At 45.7% G+C, this 23,898-nt stretch overlaps 1 protein-coding gene across 1 annotated transcript in view; it reads left to right on the forward strand.

The window, feature by feature from the left end:
• LOC144797757 (IgGFc-binding protein-like) overlaps positions 1-23,898 on the forward strand; it is a 283,418-nt gene that overhangs the window by 87,586 nt on the left and 171,934 nt on the right. The window contains exons 17-24 of the mRNA XM_078668518.1: positions 224-1,165; positions 5,885-6,072; positions 7,869-8,010; positions 9,067-9,308; positions 9,415-9,563; positions 10,089-10,217; positions 10,333-10,471; positions 19,871-20,012. Coding sequence (XP_078524644.1) covers positions 224-1,165; positions 5,885-6,072; positions 7,869-8,010; positions 9,067-9,308; positions 9,415-9,563; positions 10,089-10,217; positions 10,333-10,471; positions 19,871-20,012 — 2,073 coding nt within the window. The remainder of the gene's footprint in view (positions 1-223; positions 1,166-5,884; positions 6,073-7,868; positions 8,011-9,066; positions 9,309-9,414; positions 9,564-10,088; positions 10,218-10,332; positions 10,472-19,870; positions 20,013-23,898) is intronic.

Raw genomic sequence — 23,898 nt, forward strand, 5'->3', positions numbered from 1 at the left:
CTGTCCCACCATTGCTTTGAATCCAAGCTCGGTTTCCCATGATGGTCACACACTTTCCACCTCCACCCACCCTATTTGCTTTCCATTTCCATCGTCTTTGCCATCCTCCTCCAGTCCTCCATGTTGTTACCCTCTTCAAGTGCCTCGAGGCTTGCAGTATGTGCCTCATAAATAAATTAAATAATGAAATCTTGATTTTGAATGTGTTTTACTTCTCAACCAGGAATCGTCCCATCGGTGGCACCGAGCACTGCGGCAACAACTACAGCTACTAGAACAACAACAACAACCACAACACATAACACAACAACAGTAACTCATCCTGTAACCACAACAACTACAACAATTTCACCTGCAGCAACCACAACAACTGCGACCACAACAACCACACCTGCTGTGGCCACAGCCTCAACTGCTCCTGTGGCAAATGCAACTACAACCACATCTCCCACAACAACCAAAGCTCCAGGCACTACCACAACAACAACTCCCTCGACAACGGCACCTACTCCTCCTGGAAACACCACAGTTACAACCATATTCCCCACCACAACAACAGCTACTCATAATATGACAACAACCACAACTGTGAGCATAGCAACTACAACTACGACTCTTGGGACCACAGTAGTCACATCTCCTTCAAACACAACAGGCACGCTCCCTGTGACTACACCCACCACAACGCCCTCAACAACAACAACCACAACTCATGGGACCACAACTACCACAGTTCCTCTAAATACAACTACTCCTGGGACCACTACTAGCAAAATTCCGGGGACAGCAACCACCACATCTGCATCCACAACAACCACAACTCCAGTGATGACAACACTGACAACAACTCCAAACGCCACAACTGCGATTCTTCCAGTGATAACAACTACCACTCTCAGAACTTCAACAACTATAACTCCTACAAACACAACCACCACAACTGGTGGGGCAACAACAAGTACAGCTCCTGCACCCACAACCACCACACTTCCTGTGAACACAAATATCACAACACCTTCAACTGCTGCTCCAAGAACAACTACAGCCCCAATCACAGCTCCTGTGACCACTGCAACCACAACGCCTACAACCATAACTTCCAGAACGACAACAAAACCAACCCCTGGAACAACAACCACCACAACTTCTGGCACCACAATAACAGGTAATACACATTATTATGTGAGAGTGAAAAACTCTTATCATTGGTACATGGGCGGTTACTTTTGTTCTGTACTCTGACAGTGACTCCCATTCGCTGTACTCTTCAAGCACTCTGCAGTATCCCCACCACATAATGCCATGGATGTTAGTCTGGTGTGAATGCCATGTACTCTAGCTAGGTTGTGGGCCTCTCCACTTCCAACTAAAGTGTCTATTTTCTTCCCAAAGAAGATCCACTCAGTGTGTAACCAGGTGATTCCTCCACCCCACTGCAGTCCTGATTACAAATAGACCTGAGTTTTCCAAACCCTTTGCAAGCACGGCCATGGTGCCATAAAGTCCTCACCCCTCATCAACTTTCAGCAGGATTAACCTGCCAGAATTGAACAGGGCAAAAGAGTACTGTATTTATTGGGGCAAGTTCCTACAGCTGCCTGTTGCTTTCCAAAACCTCTGAATAGTTGTAATTTACCACACCTGATAACATCTGAGCCTCGAGCAGTCAGACTTTATTGGGTGCGATAATTAGTCCTGACAGATCTGTCTTCCCCTCAGGGGAGAGATGCCTTGTACAAGGCATCCATCCTACTTCTGCCATCAAATGTGTGAGTAGGAGAAGTATCCCCTTTAGGTTCCTGTCAAACATCCCCACCTCTGAGTGGAAGGAGCAGCTCCAGTTCCCAGTTACTCTGACAGGCACACGTGTGCCTGTCGAATGCCTTTCAACTCAGGATGGTAACCACAGGACTGAAGTTCCCATTCTCTATTTCACCATAAGTCTGAGCTCCTCATCTCTGATGTCACCCAAGGGGGCACCCTGAGGAAGCAGTGTTAGGATCAAGGCTCAAAAGAGCAAGCCATTCATGCAGGCCTGCATCCTTCCTGCCGCAGGTTGAGTCTATCCAAGAAGTCTAAGCAAGTCATTCATGCCGGCCTGCATCCTTCCTACCGCAGGTTGAGTCTATCCAAGAAGTCTAAGCAAGCCATTCATGCAGGCCTGCATCCTTCCTACCCCAGGTTGAGTCTATCCAAGAAGTCTAAGCAAGCCATTCATGCCGGCCTGCATCCTTCCTACCCCAGGTTGAGTCTATCCAAGAAGTCTAAGCAAGCCATTCATGCAGGCCTGCATCCTTCCTACCCCAGGTTGAGTCTATCCAAGAAGTCTAAGCAAGCCATTCATGCAGGCCTGCATCCTTCCTACTCCAGGTTGAGTCTATCCAAGAAGTCTAAGCAAGCCATTCATGCAGGCCTGCACCCTTCCTACCCCAGGTTGAGTCTATCCAAGAAGTCTGAGCAAGCCATTCATGCAGGCCTGCATCCTTCCTACCCCAGGTTGTGTCTATACAAGAAGTCTAAGCACGCCATTCATGCAGCCCTGCACCTTCCTATCCCAGGTTGAATCTATCCAATAATTCTAAGCAAGCCATTCATGCAGGCCTGCATCCTTCCTACCCCAGGTTGAGCCTATCCAAGAAGTCTAAGCAAGCCATTCATGCAGCCCTGCACCTTCCTATCCCAGGTTGAATCTATCCAATAATTCTAAGCAAGCCATTCATGCAGGCCTGCATCCTTCCTACCCCCGGTTGAGTCTATCCAAGAAGTCTAAGCAAGCCATTCATGCAGGCCTGCATCCTTCCTACCCCAGGTTGAGTCTATCCAAGAAGTCTAAGCAAGCCATTCATGCAGGCCTGCACCCTTCCTACCCCAGGTTGAGTCTATCCAAGAAGTCTAAGCAAGCCATTCATGCAGGCCTGCATCCTTCCTACCCCCGGTTGAGTCTATCCAAGAAGTCTAAGCAAGCCATTCATGCAGGCCTGCATCCTTCCTACCCCAGGTTGTGTCTATCCAAGAAGTCTAAGCCAGCCATTCATGCAGGCCTGCATCCTTCCTATCCCAGGTTGTGTCTATCTAAGAAGTCTAAGCAAGCCATTCATGCAGCCCTGCACCTTCCTATCCCAGGTTGAATCTATCCAATAATTCTAAGCAAGCCATTCATGCAGGCCTGCATCCTTCCTACCCCCGGTTGAGTCTATCCAAGAAGTCTAAGCAAGCCATTCATGCAGGCCTGCATCCTTCCTACCCCAGGTTGAGTCTATCCAAGAAGTCTAAGCAAGCCATTCATGCAGGCCTGCACCCTTCCTACCCCAGGTTGAGTCTATCCAAGAAGTCTAAGCAAGCCATTCATGCAGGCCTGCATCCTTCCTACCCCCGGTTGAGTCTATCCAAGAAGTCTAAGCAAGCCATTCATGCCGGCCTGCATCCTTTCTACCCCAGGTTGAGTCTATCCAAGAAGTCTGAGCAAGACATTCATGCAGGCCTGCACCCTTCCTACCCCAGGTTGAGTCTATCCAAGAAGTTTAAGCAAGCCATTCATGCAGGCCTGCATCCTTCATACCCCGGGTTGGGTCTATCCAAGAAGTCTAAGCAAGCCATTCATGCAGGCCTGCACCCTTCCTACCCCAGGTTGAGTCTATCCAAGAAGTCTAAGCAAGCCATTCATGCAGGCCTGCATCCTTCCTACCCCAGGTTGAGTCTATCCAAGAAGTCTGAGCAAGCCATTCATGCAGGCCTGCACCCTTCCTACCCCAGGTTGAGTCTATCCAAGACGTCTAAGCAAGCCATTCATGCAGGCCTGCATCCTTCCTACCCCAGGTTGAGCCTATCCAAGAAGTCTAAGCACGCCATTCATGCAGGCCTGCATCCTTCCTACCCCAGGTTGAGTCTATCCAAGAAGTCTGAACAAGACATTCATGCAGGCCTGCATCCTTCCTATCCCAGGTTGAGTCTATCCAAGACGTCTAAGCAAGCCATTCATGCAGGCCTGCATCCTTCCTACCCCAGGTTGAGCCTATCCAAGAAGTCTAAGCACGCCATTCATGCAGGCCTGCATCCTTCCTACCCCAGGTTGAGTCTATCCAAGAAGTCTGAGCAAGACATTCATGCAGGCCTGCATCCTTCCAACCCCAGGTTGAGTCTATCCAAGAAGTCTAAGCAAGCCATTCATGCAGGCCTGCACCCTTCCTATCACAGGTTTAGTCTATCAGAGAAGTCTAAGCAAGCCATTCATGCAGGCCTGCATCCTTCCTACCCCAGGTTGAGTCTATCCAAGAAGTCTAAGCAAGCCATTCATGCAGGCCTGCACCCTTCCTACCCCAGGTTGAGTCTATCCAAGAAGTCTAAGCAAGCCATTCATGCAGGCCTGCACCCTTCCTACCCCAGGTTGAGTCTATCCAAGAAGTCTAAGCAAGCCATTCATGCCGGCCTGCATCCTTCCTACCCCAGGTTGAGTCTATCCAAGAAGTCTAAGCAAGCCATTCATGCAGGCCTGCACCCTTCCTACCCCAGGTTGAGTCTATCCAAGAAGTCTAAGCAAGCCATTCATGGAGGCCTGCACCCTTCCTACCCCAGGTTGAGTCTATCTAAGAAGTCTAAGCAAGTCATTCATGCAGGTCTGCATCCTTCCTACCCCAGGTTGAGTCTATCCAAGAAGTCTAAGCAAGCCATTCATGCGGGCCTGCATCCTTCCCACCCCAAGTTGAGTCTATCCAAGAAGTCTAAGCAAGCCATTCATGCAGGCCTGCATCCTTCCTACCCCAGGTTGAGTCTATCCAAGACGTCTAAGCAAGCCATTCATGCAGGCCTGCACCCTTCCTACCCCAGGTTGAGTCTATCCAAGAAGTCTAAGCAAGCCATTCATGGAGGCCTGCACCCTTCCTACCCCAGGTTGAGTCTATCTAAGAAGTCTAAGCAAGTCATTCATGCAGGTCTGCATCCTTCCTACCCCAGGTTGAGTCTATCCAAGAAGTCTAAGCAAGCCATTCATGCGGGCCTGCATCCTTCCCACCCCAAGTTGAGTCTATCCAAGAAGTCTAAGCAAGCCATTCATGCAGGCCTGCATCCTTCCTACCCCAGGTTGAGTCTATCCAAGAAGTCTAAGCAAGCCATTCATGCAGGCCTGCACCCTTCCTACCCCAGGTTGAATCTATCCAATAATTCTAAGCAAGCCATTCATACAGGCCTGCACCCTTCCTACCCCAGGTTGAGTCTATCCAAGAAGTCTAAGCAAGCCATTCATGCAGGCCTGCACCCTTCCTACCCCAGGTTGAGTCTATCCAAGAAGTCTGAGCAAGCCATTCATGCAGGCCTGCATCCTTCCTACCCCAGGTTGAGTCTATCCAAGAAGTCTAAGCAAGCCATTCATGCAGGCCTGCATCCTTCCTACCCCAGGTTGAGTCTATCCTGGAACTCTACCACACTAGATCCTAAAGGTTATCTTTGTCAGTTTATACAGTGGAAAAACAGAAAGTGCATTTATATGGGCCTTGACATGATGTCACACCAGAGTGCTATTGAGTGTTCATCGAGATATACCACCTTAGAGAGGCCTGGACAGAATCTAGAAGTAATATCGCACAGGGGTAATAACATTGTTAGTCTGTATCGCTTGCAAGTTTAGAGTTGTATGGAAAAGTATGGTGAACAGACTTCAGTTATGAAGGCATCACACATTTGCCATATGTATTTTACCATGGCTTCCCCAGGCTTTGGCTAACGTTTCTGCTTATCCGGTCTCGTGCAGTAGGCCGACAGTGCACATTTCCCCTTCTATGGTTGTAGTCAATAGGAGGTTGCAAGTACTGACTGACTGATGCTGGTCCTTCTTAATAGAACTTTGCAGGTCTCACCCTCACAGCTTTCCCTTTATTTCCCGCCGGTCTAGTTTGCCCACCAAACTCTCACTACAACGCCTGTGCGCCAGCGTGCCCCCCTCGATGCGATGCCCCAGAGAACAACTGCAGCCTGCCCTGCCAACCCGGCTGTGTCTGCGACCCAGGATTTCTGCTGCAAGGGGAGAAGTGTGTGCCACTGAGCCAGTGTGGGTGCTTCTACAACAGCACCTACTATGAGGTGAGCAACTTGGTCTCTGTGTGAGGGTGGCTTACACAGTTCACCTGCTGATCATTGTGTGTGGGGGCACTTACGCAACAGGATCTATTGTGTTGTTTCTATGATGTTTATTCTGCTTTTAATGACATGCTGAGTGTGTATGGGCATCCTCTACAACACCATCTGTTGTGAGGTACAGGAAGTGCCCTGAGTGTTGTGTCTGTCTGATAATAGCACCTACTTTGAAGTAGGTGTCACGTTTGTGTGTATAGGCTACTTAAACAAGGATGCCTGTTCTGAGGCGAGCGGCAGCCATTCCCTGTATAAACTGCTTCTAGCAAACACAAAGAGTTGATAGACAGAGCGCTAAAACTTTTCAGATACTCACCCCCAGTCACAGATCTGGGTTGGATCCATCATCGTTCTTTAGCTCACTTCACCACCCCAGTTCAGACACAGCTATATGCAAATCAGTCTGACCCTGTGCCTCAAACTGCCAAGCCAGGTCCTCCCTGGACCGGAAACAAGCATCCCAGGACCGGTTTCTGGGTAACACCCTTCATCAGCCAGGACAGCTTGAATACAGTGGCAAAGTGAGCAAGGGACCCACGTCTGGGCATACCCTGCCAACTTAGGGTGAACAAAGCAAACACAAGGAGATGATGGACGGAGAGCTGAAACTTTTCAGACATTCACCCCCCGTCACAGATCTGGGTTGAATCCATCCTCGTTCTTAGCTCACCTCGCCACCTCAGTTCAGACCCAGCTATATGCAAATCCGTCTTGACCCTGTGCCTCATGGGAACAGTCCAGCCCGAATTGCCAAGCCATGTTTGCTTCTAGGATAGGAATGTTTCTATGTGAAAATTGACCGCACATTTATGCAGCAAAGACTCAAAAATGTGCAGGACTAAAATCTCGCCCATGCATAAATCTCTCTCTTCCAAGACTTCTGCGTGTATTCAGTTCCTAAATACAGCTAAACCCACTTCTCATATATGTATAATAAGTGGGCTGATTTACTTTTCTAATTCCCATTCTATTCTTTGTGTAAGCAAGTGCATGGTAGCTGGATAATTGCAGGTGGTGTGCTGTGAGAATATCACGCTTTTTATATCAACCTCTAAACTAGTGACAGCTAAATTTTTTGTTGGCCAATATTTTTGACCGTAATATTCTAATGTACGGCCTGCAAGCCTACGTTTGTAGCAGGATATATTTAAGTAATGTCCGGATTTTGGAAATCTGTGTTTTGGAGTATGTTTTTGCAAAATATGTTTTTTCAGTGTGTTTTTCCGCATGCTACCACTGCACCTGCTTTGTGGTGAGAAATGTAGCCTTAGAAGGTGGGCTTCATCTCCAGCTGTGTAAATGTAAATGTGTGTATACTTGTAAAGCGCACTGCCACCCCATCCCGGGCATCCTGGCGCTGTATACCGCTGTCGAACCAATCCTGGCTTTCCCTGTGAGATGCCCCCTCCAGGGCACCCCCAAGGTGAAGCCCGGCATCCCAGCGCTGTTGGGGCCGTTGTGGAGATTAAGCAAGCTATTGCCCAGAGTTGCAGAGTGGGACCCATGATTAGAACAGGCACCGAGGGGAGAATTATCGAGTCCGCGGACATGGAGCCCAAGACCCTGCCGCGTCGGGAATCGAACCCTGGTCCTGGGCCTGACCTCTGCTTCAGGGTCTGCCGCTTCTAACCAGTGAGCTGCTTCTTTAGCAGAAAATATTTTGAGGCAAGTGATGGGACGTGTGTCTGGGCTGCTTTCATCACAGTAAGGCTTGTGTCCATGTTCATGTCTCTGCTCCTTTTCAGCCAGGCCAGGTGATCTGGGGGGAAGGCTGCTCTGAAGTCTGTACCTGCTTAGGAAACTACACCCTCCAGTGCACCAACAACAGCTGCTCCCCTACCGAATACTGCAAGGAGGTGAATGGGATCCCCAGCTGCTACCCCAAAGGTAAGAGGCGGTTTCAGTGTCTGCCAGATCAATAAGGTCTTGGAATGCACAAGTGGGATGCCAGCAAAGCTTTTGTTGGAGGTCAAATTTCATAGTTGATATGGAGGATCCTGGGCAAGCTAAGATCTAGACTTACCGTTGAACAGGGGTGGCTTTGAAAGTAGACCGGACTAGGTCACAGTCCGAAAGATATCAATATATCAAGCTGAAGTAGTTGCCTGTGAAATATAAAATGGATGCAACATACAGTATCTGATGAGCATGAAGGCTGCCTCAAAATGTACAGTATTTGGTCGGCACTGTCTTCAGTGACCGCATGGTCAGTTCAAGTTGTGGTGGACACTGGACACGCATCTCGTTCCTGCATGAGCGTTGTCGATCTGAGTCTTGGCCACAAGTAGCGTTCTATGGAGGGCGGCTGCGGGGTAAACGGGGAGTAGGGACGGAGAGAACCAGACTGTCACAACAGGATGGGTTGGGGTGAAGGCCACATAAGCACTGTTCTCCTAACCTAGTGTCAAACTCTCTGTCGCTGCCTCATTGGTCCGGTCTTGCGATGACATCTGTCTCATTGTTTCCAGATGTCCGCTAAAGATGTCATGAAAAATAAAGGTGATCTGTATATAGGTTTGCCTGTAAATCTGTATAGGTTTGTTTCTAATCACTTTAATAACAAGGTTTTCTAATAACTGGTAGCTTGGAGAATGAGGATCAAAAGTTGGGCTATAAGGTTCTGTGTGTTAACAGGTCCTTAGAGTAATTCTAGGGTTATTAATGGAAGGTTGGGCTCATCGGAAGCGTAAAGAGACTTGCAGTGTGTTTTCTGCATTGCATTATATGTTTTCTAAGGGAAGTCTGCCAGCCATATTTGCTAAGGACAGACTGATAACTTTGGTACATAAGGTAATGGTTGCCCTGATGTGTTTGCCAGTTGATAGTATCAGGGAGTAGGGTGGCACACACATGGTGTTCAGTGAATAGGCTGCCTTGTTTGGAGGGAGGACTTTCTTTTGTCTGGTCAGCACCTTTCAGCCTCTATTCTCACCACCATTTTAGATTCATCCACTTGTGTTGTTTCTGGTGACCCACATTACACAACCTTTGACAAGAGGAAGTATGATTTCCATGGCAACTGCACCTACGTCCTGGCCCAGCCTTGTAACTCCAGCCGGACCCCGTTCGCAGTGTACGCCTCCAACGAGTACCGATGGAACACGTTCACTGTAGCGTACATCAAGGCCATCTATGTGGACGTGTACGGTGTGGTGGTGGCTCTGTTGAAGGATAAGATCGTCCAGGTAATGCACTAAGCTGTCACCACCGGTGGCCTTCATGGCTACTACATCCATGTGCTCCAGCACCGCTGAGGAAATGAAACAGATACTCATTTTGGGTTACTTGCAGGTGAATGGAGCTACAGTGAACATCCCCATTAATCCGGCGCCCGGGCTGTCCGTCTTCTCCTCTGGGAAGTACATGGTGGTGCAGACTGATTTCGGCCTGGTTGTGCGATATGATGGAAACCACTATGCGGACGTCAAAGTGACCAGCGAGTGAGTACTATGGTTCACGGATACTACTGGGAAGGGAGGTCTTTGGCTTTTCTTCACAGAACTGAGATTTTTATATGAAACATGATTATTGTGTGTCTTCAAACCCAGTTAAGTCACTGTCGTTACTTAAGAAAGTTCTTTGAAGGAGCGCTAAGTACACTCTGACACAACAAACACAACAACCTGCTGAATTGCTATCCCTCTTACTAGTGGTTAGCAAATAATCACAACCTCACTGGGCAAGACTGTGTGTAAATCACCAAACCAGCATGAAATACCTCAGGTGTCTTTTGACATCCCCGTTGACAGAGTCCCTATTACTTCACCCTCATACACCAAAACATTGAGATGGGTCAGATGGCATGGACCTAACCATTTTCCGTAGTGGACAAGCTCTAGTTGAGACCAAGATGCACTGATTATGCACAGACAGCTGAGGCAACTAGCGCCATGAAACTCTATAGAAGGCATGTGTGCTCTACAAATTTCTACAAATAGATATTAAAAAGATCTTCTCATTTGCAGCTATGAAGGAGAGCTATGTGGTCTGTGTGGCGACTACGATGGAGCCCCCAATAATGACTTCAAGACCCCCGAGGGGCAGCTGGTGCCAGCCATCAATGACTTTGGCAACAGCTGGAACATTGATCCCAGGTACGTGGACCTTTGATTTCAAGCCGTGCGTATCTCCATAAGTGATAGCCTGTTTTAACAACATGTTACTTTGTCTGCTCCTTTCTCCTCTTCTGTTTACACTATTTTGCTGCAGATGCAACAAGACAAACTCCACGGTGGTCCCAGAATGCACTGTTGATGAGCAGGAGTTGTACAAAGGACCCGCCTACTGCGGGATCTTGGTGGACCCACAAGGCCCCTTCGCTTCCTGCCACGACAAGATCAACCCAAACGTAGGTTATGTTATTAGTATTTACACGCCGCTGACTCATGAGGGTCCTCTAGTTACTTGCTCACCTTAGCAAGGAGAGGAGCTATAGACCAATGAATGGAGGCACAGACGCAGAGATAGACAGAGGGACGGATTTGCTATTCGGTGGACGGGTCACCGCTAGAATATAAATCCCATAGGATATAATGGGATTCATATTTCCACGGATGAGATATCTCTCACCATTGCAACAGAGTAACCCATCTGCCGAGATCTAAATCAAAGCAAAACCAAAGGTGGTGATGGACGGAGCGTTGACAATACAAGCACTCACCCCCAGTCAACTGATCTGGGTTTAATCCATCACCGTTCTTTAGCCCACTCTGCCACCCCAGTTCAGACATGGCTATATTCAAATCAGTCTGACCCTGTGCCTCATGGGAACAGTCCAGCCCGAACTGCCAAGCCATGCCTTCCCTGGACCGGAAACAAGCTTCCGAGGACCGGTTTCTGGCATTTCAGCCGTCTTCAGCCCGGCTTGCTTGAATCAGTCCCAAAGTCTTAAGACCAGAAGGGCACAGAGAGAAGGAACGACCGAGTCTGCGATGAAGAGAGGATCAGGAAAGAAAGACTGGACCTCTTTGAACCCAGGGGATGAGGGCAGAAGGGCTTGAGCAGCTCACTGATCCCTTGCAGACTGTTTCTGCTGCACCTTTGAGAAGAGAGACAGTAACTCTGATAACAAGTGGTCCGGATTGCGGTGAGGCATTTTTCCCAATTGGTAAATACCACTAACCCAGGGTGAGGTATTTACGGAGCGTAGTGAATAGCCCCAATTACAAGTTTTTCAACTGAAAATAAGGCATAGATCGCAGAATCATTATTTAATGCACCAAGGGCCAGATGTTTCTGTTTGCGATTACCGAATAGTGAATTTTTGCGATTCGCTATTAGGTAATTGCTAACAGCGATGTACTACAGTGTGTTTTACACTGTTAGCGATTCTCAGTGGGTCGCACCTAGACCTGCCTCATTAATATTAATAAGGTAGGTTGCAATTTGCAACCCATTGGGAATCGAGGGTGTCCTGCTGGGGTCAGTAGGCCACCATGTCTGTGATTGCTTTAAAAAAAAGCTAATTTATTTTTGGGGAAATGTTGCCCATTTTCCTTAAAGGAAAATGGGATGCATTTATTTCAAAATGTAAAATGAAAAGTTTTCTTTTCATGTTTTAAGGGTAGGCAGTGGTCTGTGGGACTACTGCCTACTCTTAAAAAACATTTTCTCATACATTCACAAAGGGAAGGGGGTCTTTTGGAACCCCTTCCCGTTTGCAAATGGGTTACCATTAACTCAGAGTTGGCGGTAAAATTTAAATATTTTGCGACTGCTTTTCGGTTGCAAAACATTCACACATACCACTGTGAATCACTTTCATGGAGGGATGCCCTAAACACATCCTGTCCTAATACCGAATTGCAAACCCATTTTACGATTCGGTAATACGTTACTAAGGAGCAGATGTATCATCACCAGCATTTGCGATTCCCGAGGCAAGATGGCCGCCGAGGGATGTAGCGAGTAAGCCGCATTCTCCTCCTCTCCACTGCCAGGCCTTTCTAAATGGCAAAATAGAGTAACGTGGCGTTTGGCCTGAGGTCACTGTATGCCTCTCCTGAGCAGTGCTACGGTATTCCTCTCCTGGGAACATCGAGGAAATACGATAGTACGAATCGCCCTGCATTTTAAGAGGAGAGTGTCAGAGGCTGTCAGACTTGCTCTAAAATCCTGGTTCATGATGCCTCCACGCCCGCAGCGTGGACTCGAGTCCAAAAACGGCAAGGGAGGGAAGCCCACAGATGCGGATATTTCTAAAGGTCAAACAACGACAGCAAAAGAAAAGGAGAAAATTAATAAAGCTGACTTAAAGACCACTGGCCCGGGTCTCGCCATATCTGCTACACAGAAAAATGCTTCAAGCTTGAAAAAAGTGACAGCAAAAAGAATTGGAGCAGACAATATAGCACCGGCGAGAGATGCAGGCATCGTTACCAAGCTGAAAGCCAAGGAAAACGCGCTGCGGCAGCCCACGGTATCGGAAAGCTTTGCCAACTCCCCAGCTTGTAGCGGATCCCCCGCAGCCAAACCTGATGTCTCCGCGGATCATAGCGCAGGAGCGGGAGTAGGAGCGGGAGCGGTCCCAGAGGGGGTAAACGGCGTTGGAGTCAGCGGAGCTGGCGTCCTCGGTGCAGGGCTCGGTACCGGCGCCGGGGTTGCTAGGCAACCAGCAGAAACAGCAGCAGCAGGGAAGCTGCCCGCCGCAATGCCTGCGGCCATCCCAGGAGCGAGCAGCAATGTGAGCTTGGCGGCTGCCGAGGGTGAGTCAAGGTGCTATGCTGGGTTTGGGTCGATGCGAGGGGCAGAGGCGACTGTGGCAGGGCAAATGGAAAAAATGGAAAGAATAAACACAAGGAAAGGTGCGGGTAAAGAGCATACACCCATGTTTGACAATCGGGCTTTGAACACCCAGCTCCCAGATGAGTCATCAGATGTAACTCGTGGGCCCCTTGCGTTGACAAACAGAACAGGAAATCCTAAGGCGAGTAGGAATAACCTAGCGTTGACACCAGCAGCAGAGATGGAGTCCGAGCCATTTGGTCAAGACCATAATGTTGGTTTGGAGGCTACGGCAACTGATGGAGCCTATGGAGGTACATTGCTGACTAAGCCTCTAACTTGGGCAGAAACTATGGACCTAGGTACGGAGAGCGGGGTGGGTAGATCAGGTGGTGAATCCTCTACCTCTGCCGAGATCGGCATCGCTAGCGGTTCGGCTTCTGCGGAAAGATTTTACTCTGTCGATGAAGACACGCAGTCGCAGTCACAGTCACACTCATCAGGGGGCCTTAGCTCCGATGAATCCACGGGAATTGACTCAGTCAGCAGCTCCCCCGCTAGGAAAACCTCACAGAAAAAACGCCTCTCTAAAAGGAAACCTTCCACTGCAAGTAGTACTACTGACCCTACTAAAAGACTAGCTTGGGATTATTCTACCACTACCTTTTCGTTTGTGGAGCAAGACAGTCCGGCAACGCTGATTGGGGAACTTGGCCCTACTCAATCCTCGCAGCCTCCTGTTACGCTTGATCTTCTCTTTAACACTCTGAAATTAATGCAATCTGAGGCTAGAGGGGAGAGTAGGAGAGCTAGACAGGAATCAAGGAAAATACAGAATAAGCTTAGAACCATAAGTAAAAGACAAGATGAGATGGCGGAGAGAGTTGTACATGTCGAGGAAAGGACTAGTAAAGTGGAAGATGACTTGAGAGACTTGAAAACATATAAGGAAGATCATCAAAAGGTGGCTGAGGACGTCAACTGGAAGCTGGAAGATTTTGAGAACAGGCAGCGTCGTAATAATATTAGACTGCTAGGCGTGGAGGAAGGTCTTGAAGGGGAGGACCCCAGATTGTTTGTGGTGAATTTGCTAAAGGGGGCTTTTCCGGAGTTATCTAGTTGGCAGTGGGAAACTGAAATTCAAAGGGCCCATCGCTTTCCACTATGTCTTAAAAAGGGTCAGCCGCAGGCTGGTGCACAGGGTGGGCGCCCAAGGGCTCTGTTAATATTTGTTGGGAATTTTCTCCTTAGGCAGCTGATTTTGGACAAAGCAAAGCCAGAGACAAGACGTACCTATAACAATGTCTCGTTCTTTGCAAGACCAGACTTTTGCCATGCCACAGTTGAGCGCAGATGGAGGCTGAGGCAGCTGATACCACTTATTCAGGCTTTGGGCTCGGAAGCTTATTTACTTTATCCGGCAAAATTGAAAATTGTGACCAAGGGCCAATTTAAATTTTTCCTTTCAGAGATTAAGGCGAAGGCCTACATGGTGGAACTTTTGGGATATAAGGAGAACAAATAATGGATTTAATTTGCCTGATTTGGCGGTTTGGTGGTGGGGAGGAGTAGCGGCTGCTGCTTCCCTGGCGTTCACATATAGGTCATTCGTGACCTATTTGCCTGTAGGGGGGGAGGGGGGAGGGGCAGTGTGGGGGGGCTCAGGGAGATGGGAGGGAGGAGGGGGAAGAGGGGGGGGGGGGAAATGGCACACACCATACACAGTGAAATGTAGATCGAGGCAGCTGCAGACTTTGTACGAATGGAGGAAAAAGGAAGTGGTGGGTTTGGTTAAGAGATGGAATTGGAATTGGAAGTTGGTGCTAATCTATGATGTTTTCTGATGACTTGTCGAATTTTGTCATTTAATGTATGTGGTCTCAATGATCTCCAAAAAAGGCTGCGAGTTTCTGCATTTTGTAAATCAATGTCTCCTGGTCTAATTTGTCTTCAGGAAACTCATGTGGAGGGTGGAAAAGGTTTTTTGTTAGAACAGGTTGGCTTTAAAGTCTTAGCTTACACCAAACAAGCCTCTAAAACTCGTGGGGTAGCGATTCTGGGGAGAGGAGTAGATTGTACAGTATTTAGGAGTAAAGAAGATATCTGGGGTAGGTGGGTGATGACAGAAATAGGTTTCAGAGGTGCTAGGTTCACACTGGTTTCAATCTACGGTTCAACGTGCGATGACCCAGACATATTTCATTTTCTGGATCATGAACTCTCAACTTGGTTGGAGCCAATCGTTTGCTGCGGAGACTTTAATATTAGTCGACCGGCAAACATTGAGCTACAACTGAGCCATTCATACATGGGGAGGAAGAAAAGGGTGCATAGGGCAATAGTAGATATGGCATCACATAATGCTCTTTCAGATGTATGGGCCAACTTGCAGCCGCAGTTAGATGGGGATACGTTTTTTTCTGCTCCTCATAACATAACAGTAAGGTTGGATTATTTTTTAATTTCTAATGTTCTGATTCCTAACACGCAGATTAAGAAGTTACCCCGTTTGGTGTCTGACCACAACCCACTGTTATTGTCACTTTGTTTAAATGGGCTAGGTAGAAAACCATATAGATGGACATTCGAGCGAGCCTTGTTACAAGATGAGGATTATTGTAAACACATGGGAAAATGGATTAGCGAGTTTTGGCTCAACAATATCGGGAGCACTAGTAGTGGTTTTATTTGGGACGCTTTTAAAGCAGGTGCCAGGGGAGAGACAATTAGCTTTTCAACATATAGACGGAAAAAAGAAAGAGAAATGCTCAATCAGCAAGTTAACTCCCTTTTGGACGCTGAGGCTGAGTTAAGTAGACTAATTTTGAGGGGGCTCCCCCTGGATCAACAACTGTTGGTGATTATGGTTTTAAGGGCGGAGATAGCGGAAAAAATCACCGATAAGACAGCAGTTAGTTATTTAACAAGAAAGGAGCAGGCTTGCGAGTTTAGTGAGCGGGTTGGCCATATTCTTGCTGTTAGGACCAGACAAAAAGTCAATGCAGGGGACATTAAAAACATAGTTGATGATTCAGGCATCTTGATCTCTGACTCTGCTGGAATAAGGAATGAATTTTGGAAGTTTTATACTGGACTATATGACAAAGAGACTGAGGTTGATACTGATAAAATTAGGGAATATTTAGGAAACATCCAACTTGGTAAACTAGATTCTGAGGAGAATACTATACTCGAGGCCACTATAACGCTCGAAGAAATGTTAGTAGCTTTAGTAGATCTCCCATCCTCTAAGGCTGCAGGACCAGATCTGTTACCAATTGAATTTTATAAAACTTTTATATCAGCTCTTAGAGTGGAGCTACTTGATACACTAGTTCAAGCCCAGAGGGATATCTCAATTCCAAAATCATGGGGCGAGACTGAAACTATAGTCATCTTGAAAAAAGGTAAACCCGCCATAAATCCCGGGTCATACAGACCTATTGCCTTAATGAATGCTGACGTAAAGCTCTACTCGAAAATTCTGGCTACAAGGCTGTCAGCTGTCATAGAAAAATTAGTTACCCCAGCTCAACATGGATTCATTCCGGGGAAAGGGACTGCAGAACACATCAGGACTGTGATTACCTGTCTTGATGCCATGGAGGTTTCTGGCGGCCCTGTCGCGGCTCTATTTCTAGATGCCGAGAAGGCCTTCGACAGGGTCGCCTGGGAGTACTTGTGGGTCTTAATGAGCTCTATGGGGTTTGGTGATAAGTTTATAAAAGCAATTCAGGTTCTTTATAGGGATCCAACAGCCAGAATTAAAATCAATCGTGAATTAACAACGGCAGTGCAGATTAAAAGAGGAACAAGGCAAGGTTGTCCTAGCTCTCCTCTCTTGTTTGCATTATATATGGATCCGTACTTACGCAAACTTGAACTTAATCCCGGTATCCCCCCCATGTGCGTAAATGAGATAGTACTTAAAGTAATGGCATACGCTGACGATGTCGCGATAATTACTCCTGATCCTGAAATGGCAATTGGTGAGATAGAACAAGAAGCCCTAAATTTTGGCAATATCTCTGGCTATAAGCTTAATAGAGCTAAAACACAGATTATTAAAAACATAACAGCTCAATGCAATGATCCACGAGTGGTCCCTGCGGCAGTCTACCTTGGGGTTGAAATTTCCTCCAACCTAGGGACAATAGTTGAGCGTAACATCTCGCCCTTATTAAAGAAAGTAAGCTCGGATTTGCTGAGGATAAATAACCTTAGGCTTACATTAGTGGGCCGTACTAATATTATTAAAATGCTTATACTTCCTAAATTTCTTTACTTTTTTCGTACAATCCCTCTTTTGTTTGAGTCTGTTTGGTTTAACAAGATAGAAGCAATCCTTAATAAATTTATCTGGTCGTACTGGAAGACAAGACGGGCATACAAGTTCATGATGTTGCCAAGGGATAGGGGAGGTTGGGGGGTTCCTGATTTCAGGTTTTATTATTGGGCATCTGTATTACAATATATTCAAGGTTTAATCGGAGCAAATGAAGGGGATCTGAAAGTTAAAGCAATCTCAATTAGGATTTATTCAATTGTTTTGGGCCAAGATTCAGCAAATGCTTTTTTAAATTGTACAGATTCATCATACTATAAACGTACACGCTTCAAGACAGTTGCCGCAGCGTATAATGTATGGTCTGCTGTCGCAAAAAATTGTGGACTAGGGAGGTTTAACAGGTATACTAGAATGTTTAGGAACAAGTCCCTACCCCCTTTAATTTTTTCTGATACTATTATGGCAGACTGGAACAGTAAAGGTATTAAAAATATAGGAGATATGCTAAACTTAGATGGTAACATACTGCAATTTTCAGACCTGATGGCTAAATTTAATATAGCAAGATATAGTTTTTTTAAGTACTTGCAGACTAGGAGTTTTCTCTCTAAGAAAAAAGGAGGGGCAGGCGGATTTAATACAAACAACATTATGGAAGCAATAGCGCAAAGTGGGGTGTGCTCCATTCGGTATTTCTATGCCCAGTTGGCTGAGACGAAGAAGGACGATACTGATAGATTTGGTAATAAATGGGCTGGGAAATTAGGGACCACGAGTGAGGCTTTTTTGAAGTCTTTGGATTTAGGTTGTTCAGTATTTTATTCTGCCCCATTACAATCGCAACACTTTAAAACGCTGTACCAACTTTATCACACTCCAGATCGCTTAGCCCAGTGGGGTGCAACTACAGGGATTAATTGGTGGCGTTGTAATGTTATTACCGCAGATAGTATACATATTTTTGCGCTCTGTCCTAAATTAAGGCCCTTATTAAAGGGCATCGAGGATTTTATGGTCCATACACTTGCCGTAAATGTGACTCTAACACCGACAGTAATTATGTTAGGCGTCAGGGACGGTGAAGGCGACCATAATGAATTTATTTTCATAGCGATGGCGGTTCGCAGGTTGTTGATTGCTAGAGTTTGGCTGGACCCCCTACCCCCGGGAATACAGCAGTGGATTGTTGGACTATTAGGGACATTTAACCTCGAAAAGGGTATATTTGGGAAAAAAGGTAAAAGGGTTAAAAGATGGGGTAGGATAATTTGGGAACCGGTACATCGATGGAAGGAAAGGTCAAATGCAATTGTAGATTGATGAATTAATAATGTGATTAATGGCCTTTTTCCCACCTTTATTCTCCTTTTTGTGTTGTAGATTATGTTTAGTACTATATTGTTTTTCTTGATAGTAACTTTGTTTTATTATATGTACTAATTATATTTGTATTCTGTGTTATGTGTGTGCCAGAAAAAACCCTTCTGTTTTACAATAAAAATATTTTTTTTTTAAAAAGCATTTGCGATTCCCAAATAGCGATTTTTTAGAAATCGCTATTTGAGAATTGCAATTTGGGATGTATGTAGAAATTCGCTATTTTTTAGCGATTTCTTAAAATTCCTTAATTGCGATTAGCAAATTGCTAATCGCAATTAAGGAATAATTTCCCATTCATTTCTATGGGCCAGGAGGCCCATGGGAAGGAATGGGAAGTTATTCTCAATTTGTGATTCGCAATTTGCTAATTGCAAATTGAGAATAACTTTAAGGGTGCAAGGGTGTCTTAAGGACACACTGCTGCACCCCTGAAATTTACATGTGTGCGCATATGGCGCACATACATGAGCGCCACATGGCACCTTTACAAATGCCAAAAAGTGCATTTGTAAAAGAAATCACAAATTACCACCAACTACAAGTTGGTGGTAATTTGCGATTACTTAATGTGGATTCGCAAAAAAAAATGCTTGATGCATAGCATTTAAGGAATCGCAAAATTGCGATTCCTTAAATGCTTGAGCAAAATAAGGAATCGCAATTTTTGCGATTCCTTATTTTGCGATTTTGCTCATACATACCAAAACACAGTTTGGGATTCGCAAACGCCGGAATTCTGCGAATTCCAGCGTTTGCGAATCGCAAACGGCTTCATACATCTGGGTCTAAATTACAAATCGGGCCATTTGTGACCTAAAAAAAACAGTGTACACCTGGTATCAAATTCCTTCTGTTTTGGCCTTTTCTGCTGATATACTGTACCAGGTTTGACTGCTGGATTCTGTCAGGAGAATACGGCAGATGTTTGTTAGCAATTTGGACACAGAATTTGGAATACATATCCCTGTACAAGCTCTGTTGGCAAAGGGTTCAGAAATTAACCGCTAGCTCATAAGCAGGGCTTAAGAGATTTGGGTATAATGCCAGGAGTTTAAATTCTTTCTGTTGCTTTTACCAGCATAAAGGGATGAGTTCTGTGTACTAGAAGAACATATGACACAGGGGCCATCTTGGCTATGATTTTCGTTGCAGCAGTATTCTATGAGGAGGAGGCAGAATTTGAAGCGACCTATGGTTTATTAAGAATTATAGTAATCCAGAGGTGATAAGGTAGCTGCTGTGATTAATGCTTTCCCCGCAAGAGTCTGTGTTGATCTGCCTTAAGGTCCTGCAGTGTTATGATGATCCAAGGGATAGGATGTGCCAAGTAAAGAGATATCTTTCCACTCCTGTTAGACCTTCTTCAAAGACTGCGTCTACGACATGTGCGAGCTGGGTCCAGACCAGCGACCGCTGTGCGAGGCGCTGGAGTCCTACGTCAACGAGTGCCAGGAGAGGAACGTCACCCTGCGACCCTGGAGGAACGACACCTTCTGCCGTAAGTGACCTCCTCCCTTGTCTCTGTTTAGGTTCAAAGATGATTCCAAAAGGAGCTCCTGTCCCTTTAAGCTTTCTTCTTAAGACACTTTGATCCATCTGGACTTGGAAGCATTGGCTACACGGATCCAGCCTTCCTATTATCATCATGGCCGCGTCATTCTGTTCTTCACACCTAAAAAGTGGAAATCATGCAAATACAAATATTGATTGGTCAAAAACAAAGGCATAAAATAACATTTCACCCATCTAGCTCTAAACTTACACAATTCAAAGAAAAACCTAAGGACCTTCTTAATTTAGCATTTTATTTATTTGGCATGATCTAGAATATATCCTTCACCTGGTGCTGCTAGCTCTGTGAAACAAATCCATTTGATAACTGAAATAGAGCCTACCTCTATTACCAGACAAGGGGTCCTCTGGATATGGTTATGGGCTCACCAGAGAGCCTGTACCCACTCCTATATCTGAATAGCATGTTATTTTCCCTGCAATGGAGAATAACACTGGGCCCCCTAATACTGGATCTAATTCTGTGTTCCTGTATCAAGCCTTCTGCAATCTTCTGGAGGAAGCCTTGACTGCTTGTCCCTGCTGCCCTTGTAGAGTTGGGTGTACAAACATAGGGCCCGATTCACAGAACTAATCTGAGACAAAATCCTAAACTTCCTACTTTTGGTATTCACAGAAGGCATTTAGTAGTAATAAACTCACTTTACTACTAGTAAATGCCTTCTGTGAATACCAAAAGTAGTAAGTTTAACCAAAAGTAGTAAGTGCATTCTGTGACTACCAAAAGTAGTACGTTTAACCAAAAGTAGCAAGTGCATTCTGTGAATACCAAAAGTAGCAAGTTTAACCAAAAGTATTATGTTTAACCAAAAGTAGTAAGTGCCTTCTGTGAATACCAAAAGTAGCAAGTTTAACCAAAAGTATTATGTTTAACCAAAAGTAGCAAGTGCATTCTGTGAATACCAAAAGTAGCAAGTTTAACCAAAAGTATTATGTTTAACCAAAAGTAGTAAGTGCCTTCTGTGAATACCAAAAGTAGCAAGTTTAACCAAAAGTATTATGTTTAACCAAAAGTAGTAAGTGCCTTCTGTGAATACCAAAAGTAGCAAGTTTAACCAAAAGTATTATGTTTAACCAAAAGTAGTAAGTGCCTTCTGTGAATACCAAAAGTAGCAAGTTTAACCAAAAGTATTATGTTTAACCAAAAGTAGTAAGTGCCTTCTGTGAATACCAAAAGTAGCAAGTTTAACCAAAAGTATTATGTTTAACCAAAAGTAGTAAGTGCCTTCTGTGAATACCAAAAGTAGTAAGTGCCTTCTGTGAATACCCAAAGTAGCAAGTTCAGGATTTTGTCTCAGATTAGTTCTGTGAATCGGGCCCTTAGTGACTTGTTCATCCCACTGACCATCCCGTTTGGGTGCACTTGTAGCTGAGGCCAAGGGGTACCTGTGGTAAGGAACAGCACCGAGAGTGCATTAGGCATGTAGGGAATGGTGTATTTGTTTCATCAACGTTGAAGAAAGTTTCACAAAATGTGATTCAACAGTATCTCATACAACTGTTTTCATGTCATGTAAAAAGTAGCCTGAGATGCTGGTTGGAAACTGGTTCAAGCACAAAAGGCTTCAGCAAGACACTTTATTCACAAAGCAGCTCCTGCAGGTGGCAATTATGCAAAATGATAAAGTGCAAGAAATTTCAGATCTTCCGCATAACACAACATTCAGGAATCTCATGAATTTCACAGCATAATTAAAATTTCATCTAGATTTGGAAAGCAACCATCACAGATCCTGCTCATTAAGCAGTGAAGGCCCAGGACTCAAATAAACACCCCAAGATATGTTTTCATGAGAAGCTTATCCCTCGGATCCCAACCAGCGTTGCGTTGTTACTTAGATACCTCCTATCTCGATGCTTCCAACAGAGCTTACTTTGATAAGCCACATAGAAACCTGCAACAGGGCAGATCATAAGGAACACCTCTCAGACATGCAGTGTAGCTCAGATGTGCCACCTCATTTGCTATCAGAGATGCTCTCAGAAGTTCTTGCTACTAGGACTGGTCACACGCAAACGTCTAGCAGATCACATAAGATGAAAAACTTTGAAAACATCTATTCTTCAAGTATTAGTGACTCAATAGCTAAATCAACTACTATGAGCATCTCCATGTCACCCACACATGATACAGAACCTCAAGAGTGTATATATATATATATATGTGCATACAGACAGACACACATTTCCCAAACTCCACAGCTTTGATAGATACGGCCTGTTTTACAACTATGGTACTGTGATAAGGGATGGCCTCCTCTTGGAGAAGTCCTGGCCTGCTCTTGCATTTTGTTTCTGTTTCTTAAAGCCGGACAAAGGGTGGGGTATAAGCTGAAGGTATGCGCAAGCAACCAGTGAATCCCTCCAGAGAATCCTTACCAACATCATACACAAAAAGATCAATGAATAAATCATTGACACCCAACTGAGAGATGAGTTCCAACCCAACACCAAACACAGTGTCCAGCTTGTGAGAGATGGGACCAGTCACTCTTGAGAAAGTCAACAATCTGGCATTGAATGGAGATTGGCCCTCAGGCTGCAGAGGGTCCAATTACTACTTTTACTGTGGATGGGAGGCCAAAATGAAGGTGTAAACCGTACGTAGAATGTAAATATGAGATTACGCCAAACTGAGAGCAGGAGTAACTGCCAGCCCACCTGAAGACCCTTTTCTTACAGCATTCCAGTGTGAAAGGTGCTGCTTCTCTAACACTGCATCCATTGTGTGACACAAGTGTCTGTCACGGTAAACAACCTTTACAACGCAACTTTTACAACGTACTACCATTACAACGAAACTTTTTCAACGCAACATCCATTACATAGCATGCCATTACAACGCAACCATTACAACGCATGACACTACAAGGCACACCATTACAATGCATGTCATTACAACGCAGTTATTACAACGCATACCATTACCACCCAACACTTACCCTACTGTTGCACCCCCTGGAGTTAGAATAGTAATTTTTACCCCCACACTATCCAACACTTACCCTACTGTTGCACCCCCTGGAGTTAGAATAGTCATTTTTACCCCTACACTATCCAATACTTACCATACATGCAATGTAATGTTATGCGTTGTAATGGTATGCGTTGTAAAGGTAGTATGCGTTGTAATGGAATGCGTTGTAAAGGTAGTTTTTAAAAATTAGTTGTAATGGCATGCGTTTTAATGGAGTGCATTTTAATGGACGTTGCGTTGTAAAAAATGCATTGTAAAGGTGTGCGTTGTAAAAGTATGCGTTGTAACGTCATACAACCATCCGTCGCAGAGATGTGTATGTGACCTGCGGGTTATAAATTAGATTTCTGGCCACCTAAGAGAAGGGTACTATTGGTTTGGACAATTGTAACACCTTACCAAGCTCAGTTTGCGCAATACATGTAAATCTTTAAACATTACTAGTATATATCAATCAATCAATCATTCAATCAAAGCATTTATAAAGCGCGCTACTCACCCGGAGGGTCTCATGGCGCTGGGGGGGGGGGGGGGGGGGGTCCGCTACTGCTCGAACAGCCAGGTCTTGAGCTGCTTCCTGAAGGCGAGGTGGTCTTGGGTCAGGCGGAGGCGGGTCGGAAGGGAGTTCCAAGTCTTGGCGGCCAGGTAGGAGAAGGACCTTCCTCCTGTGGTGGCTCTTCGGATGTGAGGGACGGCGGCGAGGGCGTGGCTGTTCGATCGAAGCTGGCGTTTGGGAGCGTAGAAGTTGAGGCGGCTGTTGAGGTATCCTGGGCCTTGGTTGTGTAGGGCTTTGTGTGCGTGGGTGAGGAGCCGGAAGGTGATTCTCTTGTTGACC

This window comes from Lissotriton helveticus, chromosome 12 (genome assembly GCF_964261635.1).
Source record: "Lissotriton helveticus chromosome 12, aLisHel1.1, whole genome shotgun sequence".
NCBI classification, from domain to species: domain Eukaryota; kingdom Metazoa; phylum Chordata; class Amphibia; order Caudata; family Salamandridae; genus Lissotriton; species Lissotriton helveticus.